Source organism: Budorcas taxicolor, chromosome 18 (genome assembly GCF_023091745.1).
Source record: "Budorcas taxicolor isolate Tak-1 chromosome 18, Takin1.1, whole genome shotgun sequence".
In the NCBI taxonomy this organism is placed as follows: domain Eukaryota; kingdom Metazoa; phylum Chordata; class Mammalia; order Artiodactyla; family Bovidae; genus Budorcas; species Budorcas taxicolor.
Genome location: NC_068927.1, coordinates 55,564,949 through 55,582,707, shown reverse-complemented (window position 1 = coordinate 55,582,707; position 17,759 = coordinate 55,564,949). Strand labels below are relative to the sequence as shown.

The 17,759-nt window shown below is 46.2% G+C and overlaps 1 protein-coding gene across 2 annotated transcripts; it reads right to left on the bottom strand.

The window, feature by feature from the left end:
- Positions 1-2,725: 2,725 nt before the first annotated feature.
- Positions 2,726-17,164, bottom strand: C5AR1 (complement C5a receptor 1). Of its 2 annotated transcripts, XR_008200906.1 has the most exons (3): positions 17,133-17,164; positions 4,240-5,490; positions 2,726-3,155 (listed from the first exon to the last, which is right to left on the bottom strand). XR_008200906.1 is itself a non-coding variant. In XM_052656376.1 (2 exons), the coding sequence occupies exons 1-2, from the start codon at positions 17,133-17,135 to the stop codon at positions 4,435-4,437; spliced, it is 1,059 nt and encodes a 352-aa protein (XP_052512336.1). In that variant the 5' UTR covers positions 17,136-17,164; the 3' UTR covers positions 2,726-4,434. The 2 variants fall into 2 exon arrangements, 1 of the variants encoding a protein (XP_052512336.1); XM_052656376.1 differs by having other exon boundaries at positions 2,726-5,490.
- Positions 17,165-17,759: the final 595 nt, after the last annotated feature.

Below are 17,759 nucleotides of genomic sequence, written 5' to 3'. Positions count from 1 at the left end.
CCAGAGTGGGTCCCAACTGAGGCTTGGGTGGCTATATGGACTGTGGGGGCAAGCCCTTGAGTAGGGTATGAGAAGGGAAGGGGAAGTTTGGGAGAAGACACTGAGATCATTTTGAGTGAGGTAGGTGTAGAGGCCAGACCCTAAAGAGAGCGAGAGAGCTGGGAAGGTACTGGATGACATCACAAAAGTGAGACACGTGTTCAAGAGAACTCTAGAAAGCCAACATTTAAGGGCAGAAGAAAGTCTGTAGAAGAAGCGGAGAAAGATCATGCTGAAAGTGAGAGGTTAACCAGCCCACCTGGAACAAGCCAGGGAGGGGCCCAAGTGGCTGGGAGGAAGGCGGAAGGAGGCAAGTGGGTTGTCCAGGTAGAAGGGACCTCTAAGGTCACAAGCATCTTCATGGGGGTACCAGAGCAGAAGGTCGCTGGGGCTCATTTCTTCCCCCAATGACCTTGCTGCCAGAGGGTCTGTATGGGTACCAACATTTACTATCAAAATGCACGCACAACCTTTTCTGGAAGTCCTGCCGAGCACCCAGCACTCTAGGTGCTCACACAGCATCTTCTAATAAAATCGTCCCCAGGGCAGACACGACAACATGGTAATAGCAGGATTCAGCGGCAGTTCCCATCAGAATCAGATAACATCCACGCCCAGTGCCCCATGCTGAGGCTGCTCCCTAGACTCAGCCAGCTCTTGCAAATAGAAAGAAGGAGCTGATATCTACGTGACTGTCGTATTCAGGGGCCACCACCTCTGTGTGGCTCCCTGGGCACTTGAAATATGCCAGTCTGAATGGAGATGTACTGTGAGTGTAACTCACACCCAGGATTTTGAAGACTTAGTACCCACCCTACCCCCCCCAAAAAAAGTAAATTGGTACAGCCACTATGAAGAACAGTATGGAGTTTCTTTAAAAAAAAAGAAAGAAAGAAACCTGAAATTAGAATTGCCATATGACCCAGCAATCCTGCTTCCAGGCATATGTCTGGAGAAATCTCTAATTTGAAAAGACACACGCACCCTAATGTTCATAACAGAAGTGTTCACAAAAGCAAGACATGGAAGCTACCTAAAGGTCCACTGACAGATGAATGGATGAAGAATATGTGGTATATAAATACATACACTGGGATATTACTCAATCATAAACTAAAATGAAATGAAGCCATCTGCAGCAACATGGATGAGTCTAGAGATGACCCTACTAAGTGAAGTAAATCAGGGAGAGAAATACAAGTATCATATGACTGCACTCACGGGTGGAACCAACAAAAGTCACACGAATGAGCTTATTTACAAAGCAAAAGTAGACTTGCAGGCATAGAAAACAGATTTATGGTTACCAGAAAGGATAGCAGGGTGCAGAGGAGAGAGATAAATTAGGAGTCTGGGATTAACACATACGCATGAGTGCATGCGTAGTCGTGTCCAACTCTTTGCCACCCCCACGGACTATAGCTCACCAGGCTCTTCCGTCCATGGAGTTTTCCGGGCAGGAATACTGAAGCAGCTTGCCATTTTCCTACTCCAAGGGATCTTCCCAACCCAGGGATCAAACCCACATCTGTGTCTCCTGAATTGGCAGGTAGATTCTTTACCACTGCGCCACGTGGGAAGCTCTTAACATATGAGCCATTGCCTTCTCCAATATGCACACTGCTGCTGCTGCTAAGTCACTTCAGTCGTGTCCGATTCTGTGCGACCCCATAGACGGCAGCCTGCCAGGCTCCCCCCCGTCCCTACTACACATAAACTAGGTAAACATCGAGGGCCTACTGTATAACACAGGAAATGACACTCATCACCGTGTAATAACCTATAATGGAATGAACCTGAAAAAGAATATGTGTGTGTATATATATATATGTATAACTGAATCACTTTGCTGTTCACTTTAAGCTAACATAACATTGTAAATTAGCTATACTTCAGTGTAAAAAAGAATGTAAAATGTAAAAGATCTTAGTAATAATTTTTCACACTGATTACATGCTGAAATAAAAATACTGAGTTAAACAAAATATATTTTAACTATATTATAATTATTATTTATATTATATATATTTTTCTATAGCAACATAAATTATTATTACTATATATTTATTATTGTTACTATGATATATTGATACATATATACATTAATATAGTATTATATGGTTTATGTTATATAATTATATATCATGTAGTTGTAAACATGATTATATAATACATTTACACAGTATGTTTATATTCATATATCATGTGATATGTAATAAATTATTATAATATAATTAATATAGCATTCATATCCTTGTTGTTAGTATAACATAATTGCATTACATCATTGGAGAGCAAGGAGATCAAGCCAGTCAATCCTAAAGGAAATCAACTCGGAATAGTCATTGGAAGGACTGATGCTGAAGTTGAAGCTCCAATACTTTGGCCACCTGACGCAAAGAGCCAACTCATCAGAATAGACCCAGGAGGAGAAGGGGGTGACAGAGGATGAGATGGTTGGATGGCATCATCGACTCAACGGACGTGAGTTTGAGTAACCTCCGGGAGTTGGTGATGGACAGACAGGGAGGCCTGGCGTGCTGCAGTTCATGTGGTTGCAAAGAGTCAGACACGACTTAGCTACTGAACAACAACATTAAATATATTGCTATTGTCTTTTATTTTTATTTATTTTATTATTTTTAAACGTTTCCATGCATCTACTGGAACATTCTACACTTCGGTGGCTCATGTCGCATTTCTGCTGGACAGTGCTGTCTGCTGTCTGTACACTATTCCTAGCCAATGCAAGACACACACACACACAAAACCACTAAGCAGGAATATTTCCAGGCCAATTATAAACAACACATTTCTACACTTATTCTTTATTTTCATTTTTCAACTGGTGCATACCAGCGATCTAAAAGTCCACAGGTTACATGCTATATGAGTCCATCGATACAATATTCTCGAAAGTATCAAATGACAGAGATGGAGAGCAGATTCGTGGTTGCCAGGGCCTGGGGACAAAGCTGGGGAGGGTAGAGGGCAGTGGAAGTGGCTAGGAAAGGATGTCACAAGGGATTTGGCCGCTACAAAAACATCCGGCACCTTGGCCATGTCCATGTCAACATCTCGGTTGTGATACTTCAGTGCCATTTTGAAAGATGTTCCTGTTACAGGAAACAGGTCAAAGACAAGCAGAATCACTTTCATATTATCACTTACAACCCAACCTCATGAGACGCTAAACGAGGTCAAAATGAAACGGTTAGTTTTCTTTTTCAGGGCAGACAAAACATCAATTGACAGCCCCAAAGAGCAAATTCCCCTGGGACTCCACCCCCTGGAGGGACCCAATCAGTGTTTCCCAACCCTAGGTACCTTCCGCACTGGTTGCTTTTCTCCATAACCACATCACATCTTTTTACTTAATACTCGCTCTCTCTTTTTTTTTTAACCTAGTGAAGTAATGTACTAACTTACTGCTTCTCTCTTTTTTTTTTTTGCCACATCACACAGCATGTGGGATGTTAGTTCCCTGACCCCGATGGAACCCACACCCCCTGCAGTGAAAACATGGAGTCTTAACCACAAGACCATCAGGGAAGGCCCTTACTGTTTCTCTTTAAACCAACTCACTCTCCAAAGCTGAGATTGGTCCATGAATTTAAAAAAATTTTATTTATTTATTTATTTTGTTATGTATGGCTGTGCTGGGTCTTCCCTGCTGCGTGGACTTTCTCCAGGTGCGGCGAGCAGGGGCTACTCTCTATTTATGGTGTGGAGGCTTCTCTTGCTGTGGAGCATGGGCTCTCCGGCTCAATAGTTGTGGCACGTGGGTTTAGATGTCCCAAGGCTCGTGGGATCTGCCCGCCGCCCCGCCCCCAACCAGGAATCAAACTCCTGTCCCCTGCACTGGCAGGCAGATTCTTTACCACTGAGCCACCAGTGAGGCCCAGTCCATGGATTTTTGCTTTGTCCTAAACAAGAACAACTTTTGAGATTCCAGTTTTATATACCTAGATTTTTTTTTTTTTTGGTCAACTCTCCATAAAATAAATACAGAACTCTTTTTTCGTTGTTGTTCAAAGTTGGAGTGTTTCTGTTTGTTTTGCTCTCTGATATCTTCACATGCTCTGCACAGGAACGTCTTATTCTATGGGAGGGTTCCAGGTATGTTGGTTGTTGTTTGTTTTCCAAAGTCCTTGAATGGAAAGGTTGGGGCGGGGAGGGGTCCTGGAAGAACTTACCAACCTTGGAAAATGAAGAACGGTAAGATGGGTTCGCCTAGAAGAAGCAGGACTAGTCCAGGAAAGATGGAAGGAAAAGGTGGCGAATTCGTTCAACCAACACCGCCCACCTTGTCCCGGGCTGAGTTTCAAAAAGCAAAGTGAATGGACCAGAAGTTTGGCGGAGCACTGGAAAGCTGGCGCTCAGAGAGGCCTCCCCTTACACCGCCTGGCTCTTCAGGGCCGGGGTGTCCACCGTGGAGAGCGTCTGGGACTTGCTCTCCCTGCGTACCGACTCTTCAGTCAACACGCCTCGGACCCTGGCGGGGAGGGTCTTCAGGAACCGGGCGTGAAAGCCCTGGGCAGCGAACACATAAATGATGGGGTTAATGCAGCAGTTGATATAAGCTAGGGAGACGCACAGGGCATCTAGACTGGACACGAGTTTGAAGCTGTCCCATTGCGGCTCGAAAAAGGCCAGCATCATCCCCGTCACCTGGTAGGGCAGCCAGAAGACAAAGAAGCTGGTCACCACGGCCACCACCACCTTGAGCGTCTTGGCGGAGCGCGTGGCAGTGCGGCTCCATGCCCGAAGCAGGAGGAAGGTGTAACAGATTGCAAGCGTGACCAGCGGCCCCAGGAAGCCCACAGCCAGCCGGACGATGGCCACGGCTTTCTCCGCATATTCATGGCCCCTACCGTATGCGACGACACACATCGTCTTGGGCGGGTAGTGCTCTACGTAGACCTGACGGAACACAAAGGAAGGTATGGTCAGCAGCAGAGCCAAGCTCCAGGCCACGGTGCAGGCCAGCCAGGCCACACGGGCCCCTCGGTAGTTCTGGCACCAGACGGGATTGAACACCAGCAGGAAGCGGTCGGCGCTGATGGTGGCCAGGAGTAAGATGCTGGCGTACATGTTGAGAAGGATGAGAGAGGGCAGGATTCGACAGGCAGCGTCACCAAAGGACCAGTGGTTCTGCTGGATAATGGATGTAAACAAGATGGGCAGCGCCAGGCAGGAGAGGAAGTCGGCCACCGCTAGGTTGAGAAACCAGATGGCGTTGACGGTCCGCTTGACCTCGGACCCTGTCACCCAGACCACCATGGCATTGCCAGGCACCCCGATCAGGAAGACGGCTGCGAAGATCACCAGGGCAATCACATCTGGGGCTCGCAGTCTGTGGGTGTAGGAAGAGTCATCCACCCGGTCGTCGGGGTTCGAGGTCCATTTGTCATAATCAGAGTAATCAGGAGTGCTGAGAGCCATGGAGTCCTGGGTGGAATCAGAGAGGCGGGGAGAGTGTGAGTGGCAGGTAGCAAGGAGCTTGCCCATCAGAGCCACTCAAAGCCCATCACGCCATTTCTTTAAGCCTCAGGTTTCTCCCGGGGAAACAGGGATGCTGAGGGCTGACAGCCAGCTGGGGTGTGTCACACCCCTGATTCAAATGTTGACCATCGGACTTCCCTGGTGGTCCCGTGGTTAAGAATTCGCCTGCCAATGCAGAGGACGTGGGTTCGATCCCTGGTCCAGGAAGATCTCACGTGCCATGGAGCAGCTTAGCCCGAGAGCCACAGCTACTGAAGCTTGTGTGCTCTAGAGCCCCCGCCCCGCAGTAAGAGAAGCCACGGCAGTGAGAAGCCCGCCCACCGCAATTAAGAGAGTAGCCCCTGCTCGCCCCAATTAGAGAAAAACCATAGGCAGCAGTGAAGACCCAGCGCCGCCAAAAATAAATAAGTAATTTAAAAAATACTTCGAGGAGAATGAACTAATAGTCACATGCAGGTAGTTCCAAAATTGATAGCCCAAATCTTGAACTATTACTTAAATTTTTTTTTTTTTTTAATTTTTACTGGCTCAAAGGTTAAAGCATCTGCCTGGAATGCAGGAGACCCGGGTTCAATCCCTGGGTCAGGAAGATCCCCTGGAGAAAGAAATGGCAACACACTCCAGTACTCTTGCCTGGAGAATCCCATGGAGGGAGGAGCCTGCTAGGCTACAGTCCATGGGATCACAAAGAGTCAGACACGACTGAGTGACTTCACTTTCACTTTATAGTTGATTTACCATGTGTTAATTTCAGGTGTACAGCAGTGAAGATACATAATATCTTAAGGCAATATTTTAAAGAATCAAAATTAATGCCTCTCCAAAAAAATTCCACGGTGGAAAAAAATAAAGGCAATCTGCTGCAGTCGTTTGTTTGGTTTATGACCCTGCCTTGTTACGCAAGAGGGATCTTCAGATGAGCCCACCATTTTCATTCCCAGCTGGGGGTGGTTTGCAGGTTGACACTGTCATGCAAACATATCAGGCAATGCAGGATTTTAAGTATAGTCAAGAATTGGACCATAGGAAAGGCTGAATGCCGAAGAACTGATGCTTTCAAACTATGGTGCTGGAGAAGACTTGAGAGTCCTTGGACAGCAAGGAGATCCAACCAGTCAAGCCTAAAGGAAATCAACCCTGAATGTTCACTGGAAGAACCGATGCTGAAGCTGAAGCTCTATACTTTGGCCACCTGATGTGAAGAGCTGGCTCATTGGAAAAGACCCTGATGCTGGGAAGGATTGAGGGCAGAAGGAGAAGGGGGCAACAGAGGATGAGATGGTTGGATGGCATCACCGACTCAATGGACATGAGTTTGAGCAACTCAAGGAGATAGTGAAGGAGAGGGAAGCCTGGCATGCTCCAGTCCATGGGGTCAGACAGGACTTAGCAACTGAACAACAACAAGTCAGAAGAACTGGGGCACCTTGGAGAAAAGTTGGTTCCTGTCCTGGGACAGAAAATATCCAAGATGAGGCCAGAACATCTCACACTAGAAAGTAAGAAAAAGTTTAAGTAACAATAGGGACATATCAGAAGGACTTCCCCAATGGTCCAGTGGTTGAGATTCGACCTTCCAATGCAGTTGGTGCAGGGCTGATCCCTGTTCAGGGAATTAAGATCCCACATGTCACATGGTGTGGCAAAAAAAAAAAAAAAGAGAGAACCTGAAAGAGCCCACACTAGCCAGAAAGTGAAAGTGAAAGTCACTCAGTCATGTCCGACTCTATATAGTCCATGGAATTTTCCAGGCCAGAATACTGGAGTGGGTAGCCTTTCCCTTCTCCAGGGGATCTTCCCAATCCAGGGATCGAACCCTGGTCTCCCGCATTGCAGGCGGATTCTTTACCAACTGAGCTATGAGGTAGCAAGGAGCTTGCCCGTCAGAGCCACTCAAAGCCACACTAGCCAGAAGACAGGACAATTTGAGTATTTAATAATAATGATAATAACTGATGGAATAAAATATATATCAATAATAAAGATCTATGAGTTCATAATGATAATAAAATCAAGTAAGTCAGTGGTCACATTTTTATTCTGAAAAGGGCATGAATCAAGCACTTATCCTGCCATTTCTGTACAGAGTATTATTACAGAGAAATAGAGAGTCATTGTGGGAGGTCCTTCTTTAGAGAAGACTCTAAAAATAATTCCTGCAGAAGGAATGATAGACTGAAGGAAATATGGATCTGGATGATGAACAAAAACATCTAATAAAACCATCATGTAAAAAACAGGCAGGAACCTTGCAATGAATTGGTGCTGGCACCGCAGGCCCTCCTATCAACCTCAGCACTCGGAGAAGAGAGACGAGTGGATATCTGTTCGGATGTGCCGCGGAAAAATGACGATACAGCACCAGGGCTTCCCTCACAGTTCATTCAGTAAAGAATCTGCCTGCTATATGGCAGACTCGGGTTCGATCCCTGGGTCAGGAAGATCCCATGGAGAAGGAAATGGCAATGCACTCCAGTATTCTTGCCTGGAGAATCCCATGGACAGAGGAGCCTGGTGGGCTACAGCCCATGGTGTCGCAAGAGTCAGACACGACTTAGCAACTAAACCACCACCATCCATGGAGTAATTTTTGCAAAAAAAAAAAAAAACAATGGGACTCTAATCAAGGTCTTAGATCTAAAACTACCAGTTTACAGGAAAAGCAGTTGAGAGAGGAATATGATAAATAACACCACAGGGAGAAAACCAGCCCAATCAGAGCTCAGGAAACTCTGCAGGACAAATGGTATTGTTTCTCTCACAAGTAAATGGCATTTTTAAAATAGGAAGAGGAAAAACAATGGAATTGAAAGTGTCGTGGATTAGAAGAGATTTATAGATAACTAATAAGGACCTACTGTAGAGCACAGGGAACGCTTCTCAATATTCTGTAATGACCTATTTGGGAAAAGAATCTAAACAGGAGTGAAATATATGAGCATATAACTGATATACTTTGCCATACAGCAGAAACTAACACAGCATTGTAAATCAGCTATTTATTGTTGTTTGGTTGCTAAGTCGTATTGGGCTCCTTTGCAACCCCATGGACTGTAGCCCGCCAGGTTCCTCCGTCCCTGGAGTTCTTCAGGCAAGATTACTGGAGTGGTAAGGTGATAATTCCAGCTGGGGACAAAGCCGATGTGAGGGTTAAGAGTGTTTCATTTAGTCACGACATCAGCGTCTCTTTGTGAAGTTGCAGCCTGTGTAATGCACGTTAAAAGGGTGCATTAGTCAGTATTGCAGAAGGGTCCTGTAAAGTCATCCAGACTTGCTTTGAACGCCATTTGAAGCCACTGGGTAGACAGTGGCTCTGCCCTAAAACACTTTTTAGCAATTGTATTTTTTTCCTGATTATATTTTTAATGTCCTTCGCTGTTTATGTTGATGAGTTTTTTTATGTACTCTTGGTGATGTTTCAGTTTTATGTACTCTTGTGACATCAGAAAAGTACCGCTGGTTGTTTGCAGCCTTATTGTGTAATCAGCCTACCACAGGCTTCCATATATAACAAAGTAATTAATATTGTGCAAGTGTAAAACACTTCTGTTGTGAAAGCAGTGTTTGGAAAATGAGAAATTATTTTAAACGGTTACAAAATAGTGGTCAGTTCCATAATCCCCACTTTCCGCCCTTAAAGGTTTGCTTTACTAGAGAAAGGGTCCCTTATTTGTCATTGCAAGATTCTTAGAAAATGTGTTTAATCCTCTTAAATACAATCAGTACTAAAAAGTCTGTATTATTTTGGTCTGTTGGGTACAGAGTACAAGTTGCAATCACAAGATGGAGAGGACATTTCCCACTGTCTCTCTTAAGCTGTACAATTTTTTTTTCCTCCAGTGTCTTGTTTTATATAGGTTTTGAATTCCTTTAACTTTAGTCAGAGAAGGCAATGGCACCACACTCCAGTACTCTGGCCTGGAAAATCCCATGGATGGAGGAGCCTGGTGGGCTGCAGTCCATGGGGTCGCGAAGAGTTGGACACGACTGATTGACTTCACTTTCACTTTTCACTTTCTTGCATTGGAGAAGGAAATGGCAACCCACTCCAGTGTTCTTGCCTGGAGAATCCCAGGGATGGGGGAGCCTGGTGGGCTGCCGTCTATGGGGTCGCGCAGAGTTGGACACGACTGAAGCGACTTAGCAGCAGCAGCAGCAGCTTTTATTGTGTGTACTGAATACTGCACGTGTTCTGTTCTGATTGTTTGCTCTAGTTTACTACCAGTAAAAGACCTGTTAATCACATACAGAAAAAAAAAGAATACTGGAGTGGGTTGCCATTTTCTCCTTCTAGGGATCTTCCCGACCCAGCAATCGAACCCACATCTCTTGTGTCTCCTGCTTTGGCCTGTGGATTCTTTACCACTGGGCCACCTGGGAAGCCCACTACACTGTAGGAAAAATGTTAAAAGGAGAGAGAGATTTAGGACATAGATATACCAAAGATAATACGGAGACCAAGGCTGGATCCTGATTGGAATAGTCGTATGGAAAAGAAGATATTTTGGAGACATCTGGGAGATTTTAAAATAGACTGGATATCCAACAATAGTAAGGAACCATTGCTTATTCTATTGAGGGTGATGGGATATTGTTTTATGTTTTCAAAAAGTGGTAGAAGACAGTTTCTGATAGAGATTTCACATAGCAGGTGAAATAGGATGTTTTGGGTTTGCTTTTAAAATTCCAGAAAAAAAAAAAGAAAAGGAAGAGGAGGGAAGGAGGGAGGACCAAGGATGACTAAGAATGATAAAGGGCTGATAACTGTGGGAGCTGGGTCATGAGTACACTGGACATTCACAACTTCATTCTCTCTGCTTTCATGTGTTTGATATTCTCCATAATAAAATAAAGAACTTTCTTGCCAGGAAGTGTCCTATCCCCCTCCAAAGAGAGAAGGAGCAGCAGGTGAATGAGAAACAGCCTTGGACACAAAACAATAACCCGGAAGCACTAGACACAGGCAGAAGAAAAATCCCCATGCAGGACGGGGAGTGACGGCGCTAAGGCAGCCAGTGTTTATCGAGCATCTACTATGTTTAAGTACAGCATTAGCTCTTTCAGTCCTGGCCACAACCCTACAAGTAGGTCCTATGAATATGCCCATTTTATTGACAAGGAGACAGAGGCACCGGAAGATGAAGTAGCCTGTTCCAGTCATGGAGATGGGAATTCCACTTTCTTTAGATTGGTATGCAAACCCAGAGAGGCTGCCGTTGGGCAGTTCCAGAGGTTGGAAGGGGGCCTCCAAGGACACCCAAGGGGCAAACTCTGTGGCCCCTGGAGCCCATCCCTGAAGGTGATTTTGTCACCAGCCCAGGGAAAGGAGGCAGAGAAAAACACAGATCATTGTTACAGAAATATTCAGAGCTGGATTTTTAGGGTACTTGAATCTGCAGGCTGAGGTTTTGACCCATTAAACACCCAGCTCATAGATTAAAAAAGATGAAAAATGTTCAAGAACCTGGCAAAGTGCCCGGTACACAGTAGGGAGATAAGAAATGGCAATCCTCTTATTTCCCATTGATCTTACAATTATTGGAGAGCTCAGATCTTTCTCTGAACCACTTTTTAATTTCTAGTTCCTTTATGTTTCCTTAAGGTCAACCAGGTCAGCCAGGCTGATGGTCCAGCATACGTGCTGGTATGGCCATAGCGGAGATCAAACTATCCAAAGGGGAAAGGCCAGTTCATCCGAAGAGTGGATGAACTGGGCATGGTATATCCATGTAGCGGAACATTATTCAGCCATAAAAAGGGATGAAATATTGACATAAGCTACAATGTGGATGAAGCCTGTAAACATTATGCTGAGTGAAAGAAGTCAGATCATACTATATGATTCCATTTATATAAAATGTCTAAAACAGGCAAATCCATAGAGATGGGAGATGTGCTTGTAACAGCCTGGAGCTAGGGGAGCAGGAGCAGGGAGGGACTGCTTAGTGGGTACAGGGTTCCTTTTGAGGGTGATGAATAGTTTCTGGAAATAGATGAAGTGTTGGAGACAGAGCTTTCCCGGTGGCTCCGTGGTAAAGAATCTTCCTGCAAGGCAGGAGACTTGAGTTCAACCCCTGGGTCAGGAAGATCCCCTAGAGGAGAGCATAGCAACCCACTCCCGTATTCCTGCCTGGAGAATGCTATGCTCAGAGGAGCCTGGTGGGCTATTCTCCATAGGGTCACAAAGAGTTGGACACGACTGAAGCAACTTAGCACGCACGCGGTGATGGGGCAACACGGAACGTACTTAGTGCCGCTGAATGGTGCGCTTCAAAATGGGGAAGTATAAATTTTGTGGCATTTTGGTCGATTAAAATTAAAATGCCAGTGTCCTAAAGATAGGGAAGGGCCAAAGGACTGTTCCAGATGAGTCGGGACTAAAAGACCAGGACACCCAAATGTGGTGTGACATCCTGGACCGCAGCCTGGAGCAGGAAAGACAAATTCTCTCTGAAGGCCATTATTCGGACCACGGGGCAACTTTTAACCTGATCTATGGACTAGATCACAGTATCACATCAAATGCTAACTTCCCTGATGGTGATCACTGTACTCGTGTAAATGAACGTCTTTGTGTTTGAGGAGGAGACCCTGAGATATATAGGAGCAAAAGATGCCTGCAACTTCCTCTCAACTGGTTCAGAAAAAAAAGAAAAGGTGGTAGATGATAGATTAATCAATAGAAGGGACGGATAGATAGAGCAAACCTGGAGAATCTGTGTCAAGAGAGTATGGAAGTTCCCTGTATTATTCTTGTAATTTTTTTCTGTAAGTGTGAAGACGTTTCCAAAAAGTTAAAATGGTTGCTTTATTTCCACTGATAAAGAGACTCTGCCCTGAGTCACCCCCAGCACCCTGACCTCCCTTTTTCTACTCTGGGACCCCCAAGCTCAGATCACTAAAGGGTCAAAGCTGGGCATGGCAAGAGGCCCCAGATCCTGCCCAGGGGGACCCTGCACTGTAGCAGGCGGTTAAATGGTTTAAGTGTCCACCTCGGACATGATAACATGCAGCTAACTTCAATCTCTGCTCGTTTCACAAGCTCTGGACTATGCTGCAGAATAATCCAGGCCCCAGAAGGGGGACGCCTCCCCACCCCCTGCTCCCACGCTCGCTGTTACCCCTCACATCAGCTGACAAAGATCCTCGCCTGGGATGAGCTCACGCAGCCCTTCCCTCTCACTGACTTCACAAGGGCAGGAAAAAGATGCTGATTCTAACGCTCTGCGGTTTTTAGGATCCTCCTGATGTAAATGGCTTGTAAAGTTTAGTCACAGCTGTATCTCTATAAAGAAGGGAAACAGCTGAAGCGTCCAGGCAAGAGGCGACTGGCTCAATAATGATGACACTTTCAGGCAAAACAATTCTATGCAACCAGCAAAAGAATGAGGAAGTTTACCTAAGGGTGGGTGTGGAAAGAACTCCAAGATCTAGGGTGAAACAGGACAAGTAAGAACAGTGTGTGAAGCAACACTACCTGCCAAAGAGAGTCATTCTTCCTCCCTGTTTCCCTCTCTCCTCCCAACCCCCTCTCCCCTCCTCACCACTTCCCCTCTGTCGATTTCTCTCTCCCAAGTGTCTGCACAGGCTAGCTCCAGAAGCAGGCAGAGGAAATCTGGAAGAGTGGTTGCCCCAGGGGAAGGGAAGTAGGAGGTTGGTATACTTTCTGGGGGGAGAGGGGGTGGGGTTGGTCCCTGCTAAGAGCCCTGTGGGATCCTAGTTCCCCGACCAGGCATCGAACCTGCATCCGCTGCTTTGGAAGCCCAGAATCTTAACCACTGGACTGCCAGGGAAGCCCCTCACCATATATGCTTTTCTTCCGGTATGTAAGCCACATCAGTGAATATACCACCCATTCCCCTCTCCCCAGAAATGGATATTATACAGCCTCTACTAAAGAATTTGTGGTTCTACCATTCTAGAAGGGGCTTCCCAGGTGGCTCAGCAGTAAAGAATCCACCTGCCAAGCTGGAGTTGCACATTTGCTCCAAGGGTCAGAAAGATCCCCTGGAGAAGGAAATGGCAACCCACTCCAGTATTCTTGCCTGGGGAATCCCACGGACTAGAGGAGCCTGTGGGGCTACAGTCCACAGGGTCTCAAAGAGTGGGACACGACTTGGCACCCGAGCACACGCAAGTGCCGTTCTAGGAGTCTAGGAAAGAGTCTAAGCATATTTCTTCATCTCATAAATGTTACCAGACTAGAGATCAGCTCCTGACATACCTGGCACCTGTCCTTGGAGAGGTTATGGTCTCCCGCGAGAGGGAAATTAATCACCAGGGATGGGAACAGAGTGTGTTCTACAGAGAATCCAGCCTGCTGGGGGATCAGGAGAAGGGTGTTGGAAAAATCAAGCCACAACCCCGCGCGATCCACTCCAGTATCCTTGCCTGGGAAATCCTATGGACTGAGGAGCCTGGAGGGCTACAGTCCATGGGGTCGCAAAAAAAGTCAGACATGACTTAGCCACTAAGCAACAACAAAGAACTAAGCAGAAATGAAAAACAAAACAAAACAAAACACTGCAACATGGTCCAAATGAAATTTCTGCACTGATGGGAATGTCCCAGAGGTGTGCCATCCAGGATGGTAGCCACCAGTCACCTGTGGCCGTGGAGTTTGTGACATGCGGCAGGCGTGTCTGGGAACTGAACTTGTACTTTGCTGTCATTTTAATTAAGTTTCACCAGCCCCATGTGGCTGGTGGCTGCATCTCAGACTCCAGCGGTCTGGGGCTCCTAAGCGATTCCTAAGTGCTTCCTAGGTGTTAGTTTGTTAATTCTCTAACCACAGTGCTTACGGTACAACAAGCCCAAAGGCGGGTACTCTTTTTTTCCTAAGATCACAGCTCATTTTTAAGAGCCCTTGCCTACTGTGTGGAGAAAGGGCCAGATCAGAAGCTGAGAAGGAGAGGTGATTGGAATTGTCCAGCTGTGGTGAGGGATGATGGTGGTTTGCACTGGGGTGGTGAGTGTGAGGACTCATGAATGGATCAGAGGAGGCGAGGGCTAAGGAGAAGATGCTTAGGAGAAAAGCAATCAGAATCACCAAGTTCTAAGTCCTTTTCATGTATCAGCTCTTCTTTTTTTGCCATTGCAACACCCACTTTGCAGATGAGAAAACTGAGGCTACAGACAGCTTAAGAGACCTTTCCAGGTCCTCACTGTTGGCAAGTGACAGAGGTAGGAGAGACCTTCAGAGAGTCCAGCCCTAGAACCTTCTCTGAGAGGTTACCAGGCCTCAGGCGTGGTGGGAGTGAGGGGACCCCATGCCTTCAAGGCAAAGGGTCACACGGTAACAGGGAGAATGTCACACACCAGAAGGTGAAAGAACACCAGCGAGGCTGGCAGGTAGCTGGGATGAGGTTGGAGGAGCCACAGATGTCATGTTAAAGGAGATGTGTTTTATCCTGGGGTCATGGGGAGCCACAGATGGTCTTTGAGTCACAGAGGGACTAGATGAGAGTTCTTGTTCAGAAAGGTTCCTCTGGCTGCTGTGGGGAGGTGAGATTAGAGGCAAGAGGACCAGAGAGGAGGCTGGGGCCGGGACTCAGGCCAGCAAAGATGGGAGTGATCCCCAGAGGAGGAAGAAAATTAGGAGCGTTAAGAGGGGCCACACGCCCCTTCCCTCCCTCGCAGGGCTTCCGTCTTGCCATCTTCAGGGCAGGGAACGTCCTGCCAACTGTCCCCTTCTTTATGGCGGAAATAATAGACTCAGAGATGCTGTCAGGCCTAGGAAATACACAGAAGGCACGGGCTGCTTTTTTTTCCGGAACATCCCTCTCCCCATTTCTATATGGACACAATGTCTTTAAACAGTCCACCCACAGAACCACATAAAACCACTAAGGCATCCTCGGAAACTGGGATACAAGGGTGGGGGTGAGCATCTCGACTCATCCTCTTGAATCTGCACAGTCTTTGAGACTCAACATCCCTGAGCACGAAGAAACACAGGCATTTGCATTTTAAAAACGATGTGAAAAAGACAAACCTCCGGATCCTTTCAGGATGCGATGAACTACCTTTCAGGCTGGCAAAAAGCAAAAATAGTCCCATCTGAACATGCAGATGGGTGTCTAGACAAGTAAATACTTTCCTGCTCTGAAGATGAGGAATATAAATTGGTACAGGTTTTGGCAATATCTGTTAAAATAAAAATTGTCTGTGTCTTATATTCAGCATTTGCAGTTCTGAAAACCCAGACATGAAGCCAAAGATATAATTCTGGTGTTTCAGGGTTTGCGTTTTTGTTTTTGTTTTTTTTTTGGCTGCCCAGCCTGTGGGATCTTATCTCCCTGACCAACGATCGGACCCAGACCCCTGACAGTGACAGTGCTGAATCTTAATCACTGGACCACCAGGGAATTTTCTAATTACAAACAGCTAAATTTCCACTGATAAGCAATGGAAACTCTGACTTGCATATCACACAGCTGATGAAAAGATAAAGGGAATTTCCCTGAAACACACCAGGATATACCAGTATGTTTCTCACAGATTAAGCTGAAGTTTGTAAACGTCAAGTGCCTAGCACAATGCCTGGCATGCAGGTGAAGGTTGTCAATAATATTATAAGTTATTCACGTAAGAAAAAAAGCGAGATGTAGGATATTGTGTGAAAAAGACTTCTCTTTGTAGGGTAGAAAGGATAGACACATCACAGGCATTGAGTGCCAGCTGTATGCCAGCCACTGCTGAAAGCGCTTCCCATGTATTATCTCAATGAACTCTCTCCATGACCCTGTGATACAGATTGCGCTTTGTAGGGTGACTATCCCCATTTTAGTGACAAGGAGAAGGAGGCTCAGACAGACGAGTCTCTTCAGCTCCTACACAAGATAGGCAGGATTTGAACCTAGTTTCCGTATGATCTCCATGTCAAAATACTCCTTACTCCCTACACTGTCATGGACTGTTTCCAGAAGTGTTAGCCACAAACTGTTGCCCTGATTCCACCCCCCACCCCCCCACGTTTCTGGTTACAAGAAACCAGAGCTATGAGGAATCTGAGTCTCTGGTCAGGGACGGTCCTTTCACTGAATACCCTTTAAGGATTTGGGACTTTTTTTTTTTTTTAATTATTAGTATTCAGAAAGAAAAAGCTCTAGTCCATCTTTTAATTTAAAAAAAATTTCTGACATTACAGAACTAAAGTGAAATGTATTAATATTCCACTCCTACATTTCCATGGCAAAAAAAAAAAAATCTCATGAGCAAAAAAAATGCAGGGATTAGCTTATAAAACTAAATATGGATCTCAGCATCAACTGAGCAGAGAAAGGAATTAAAACATTTCAATTTTAAAAAATCATGAGTGAATAATAAAATGTGTAGAAACAAAATTTTCAAACTATTTGGGATTATTTAACAGAGAGGAAAAGTCAAAGCTAATCACGGGCCCTATAACCCCTTGACAGTCTTACTCCTTAGCTGCTTCCCAGCCCTGGAGGAGGAGAGGAAGGTGAGGAGAGAAGGGGAGAGGTCAAGGACGGGGAGGAGGAGGAAGGAAAAAGGGAGCAGATGGCGCCAAGAAGGGAGAGCACACACATAGGGGGTGTCTGCCCCCCGTTCCCCTCTAGACTCACCATCTTCAGGTCTCTCCCAGATTCTCCTCTGATCAAAGGCTCCCAAGGGCTGTAGCTTGCAAGCCCCAAGGGAGGGTTTAGATAACCAGAGAGGAAATGACCCGTCTTACCCCTCTGGGGTTCTCATTGGTCTGGGGCTTGGGGTTTCTTCCGCAAGGCACACACCCAGTGAACCCTGAACACCTCCTCCAGCCGCTCCATGGAAGGGGCCAGGAGGAAGTTCCAGGTCCCAGGAGGAAGGAAGCCAGACGTTAGAGACTCCCACCTTGTCGAGACCTGACCCCTCTCCCTGCCTTGAGTTCCCCATTTGAGAGGCTGTCTCTTTCCTTCTGGAGAAGGAAATGGCAATCCACTCCATTACTATTGCTTGGAGAATCCCATGGACAGAGGAGCGTGGTGGGCTGCTGTCCATGGGGTTGCAAAGAGTCGGACACGACTGAGCGACTTCACACACACACACTCACTCTTTCCTTCTATGGCCCCAGGTAGCCCTGAAAAAGCTCAGGGGTTCAGTTGGCTTCAACCTGGGAACTGGGAATTGATTGTGAGCCCCAGCCTCCCAACTGGGTTCCACTGAGACCCAGAGAGGAAAAGCAAGTCTGTGAAGATGGCCCAGTACTTGAGGAC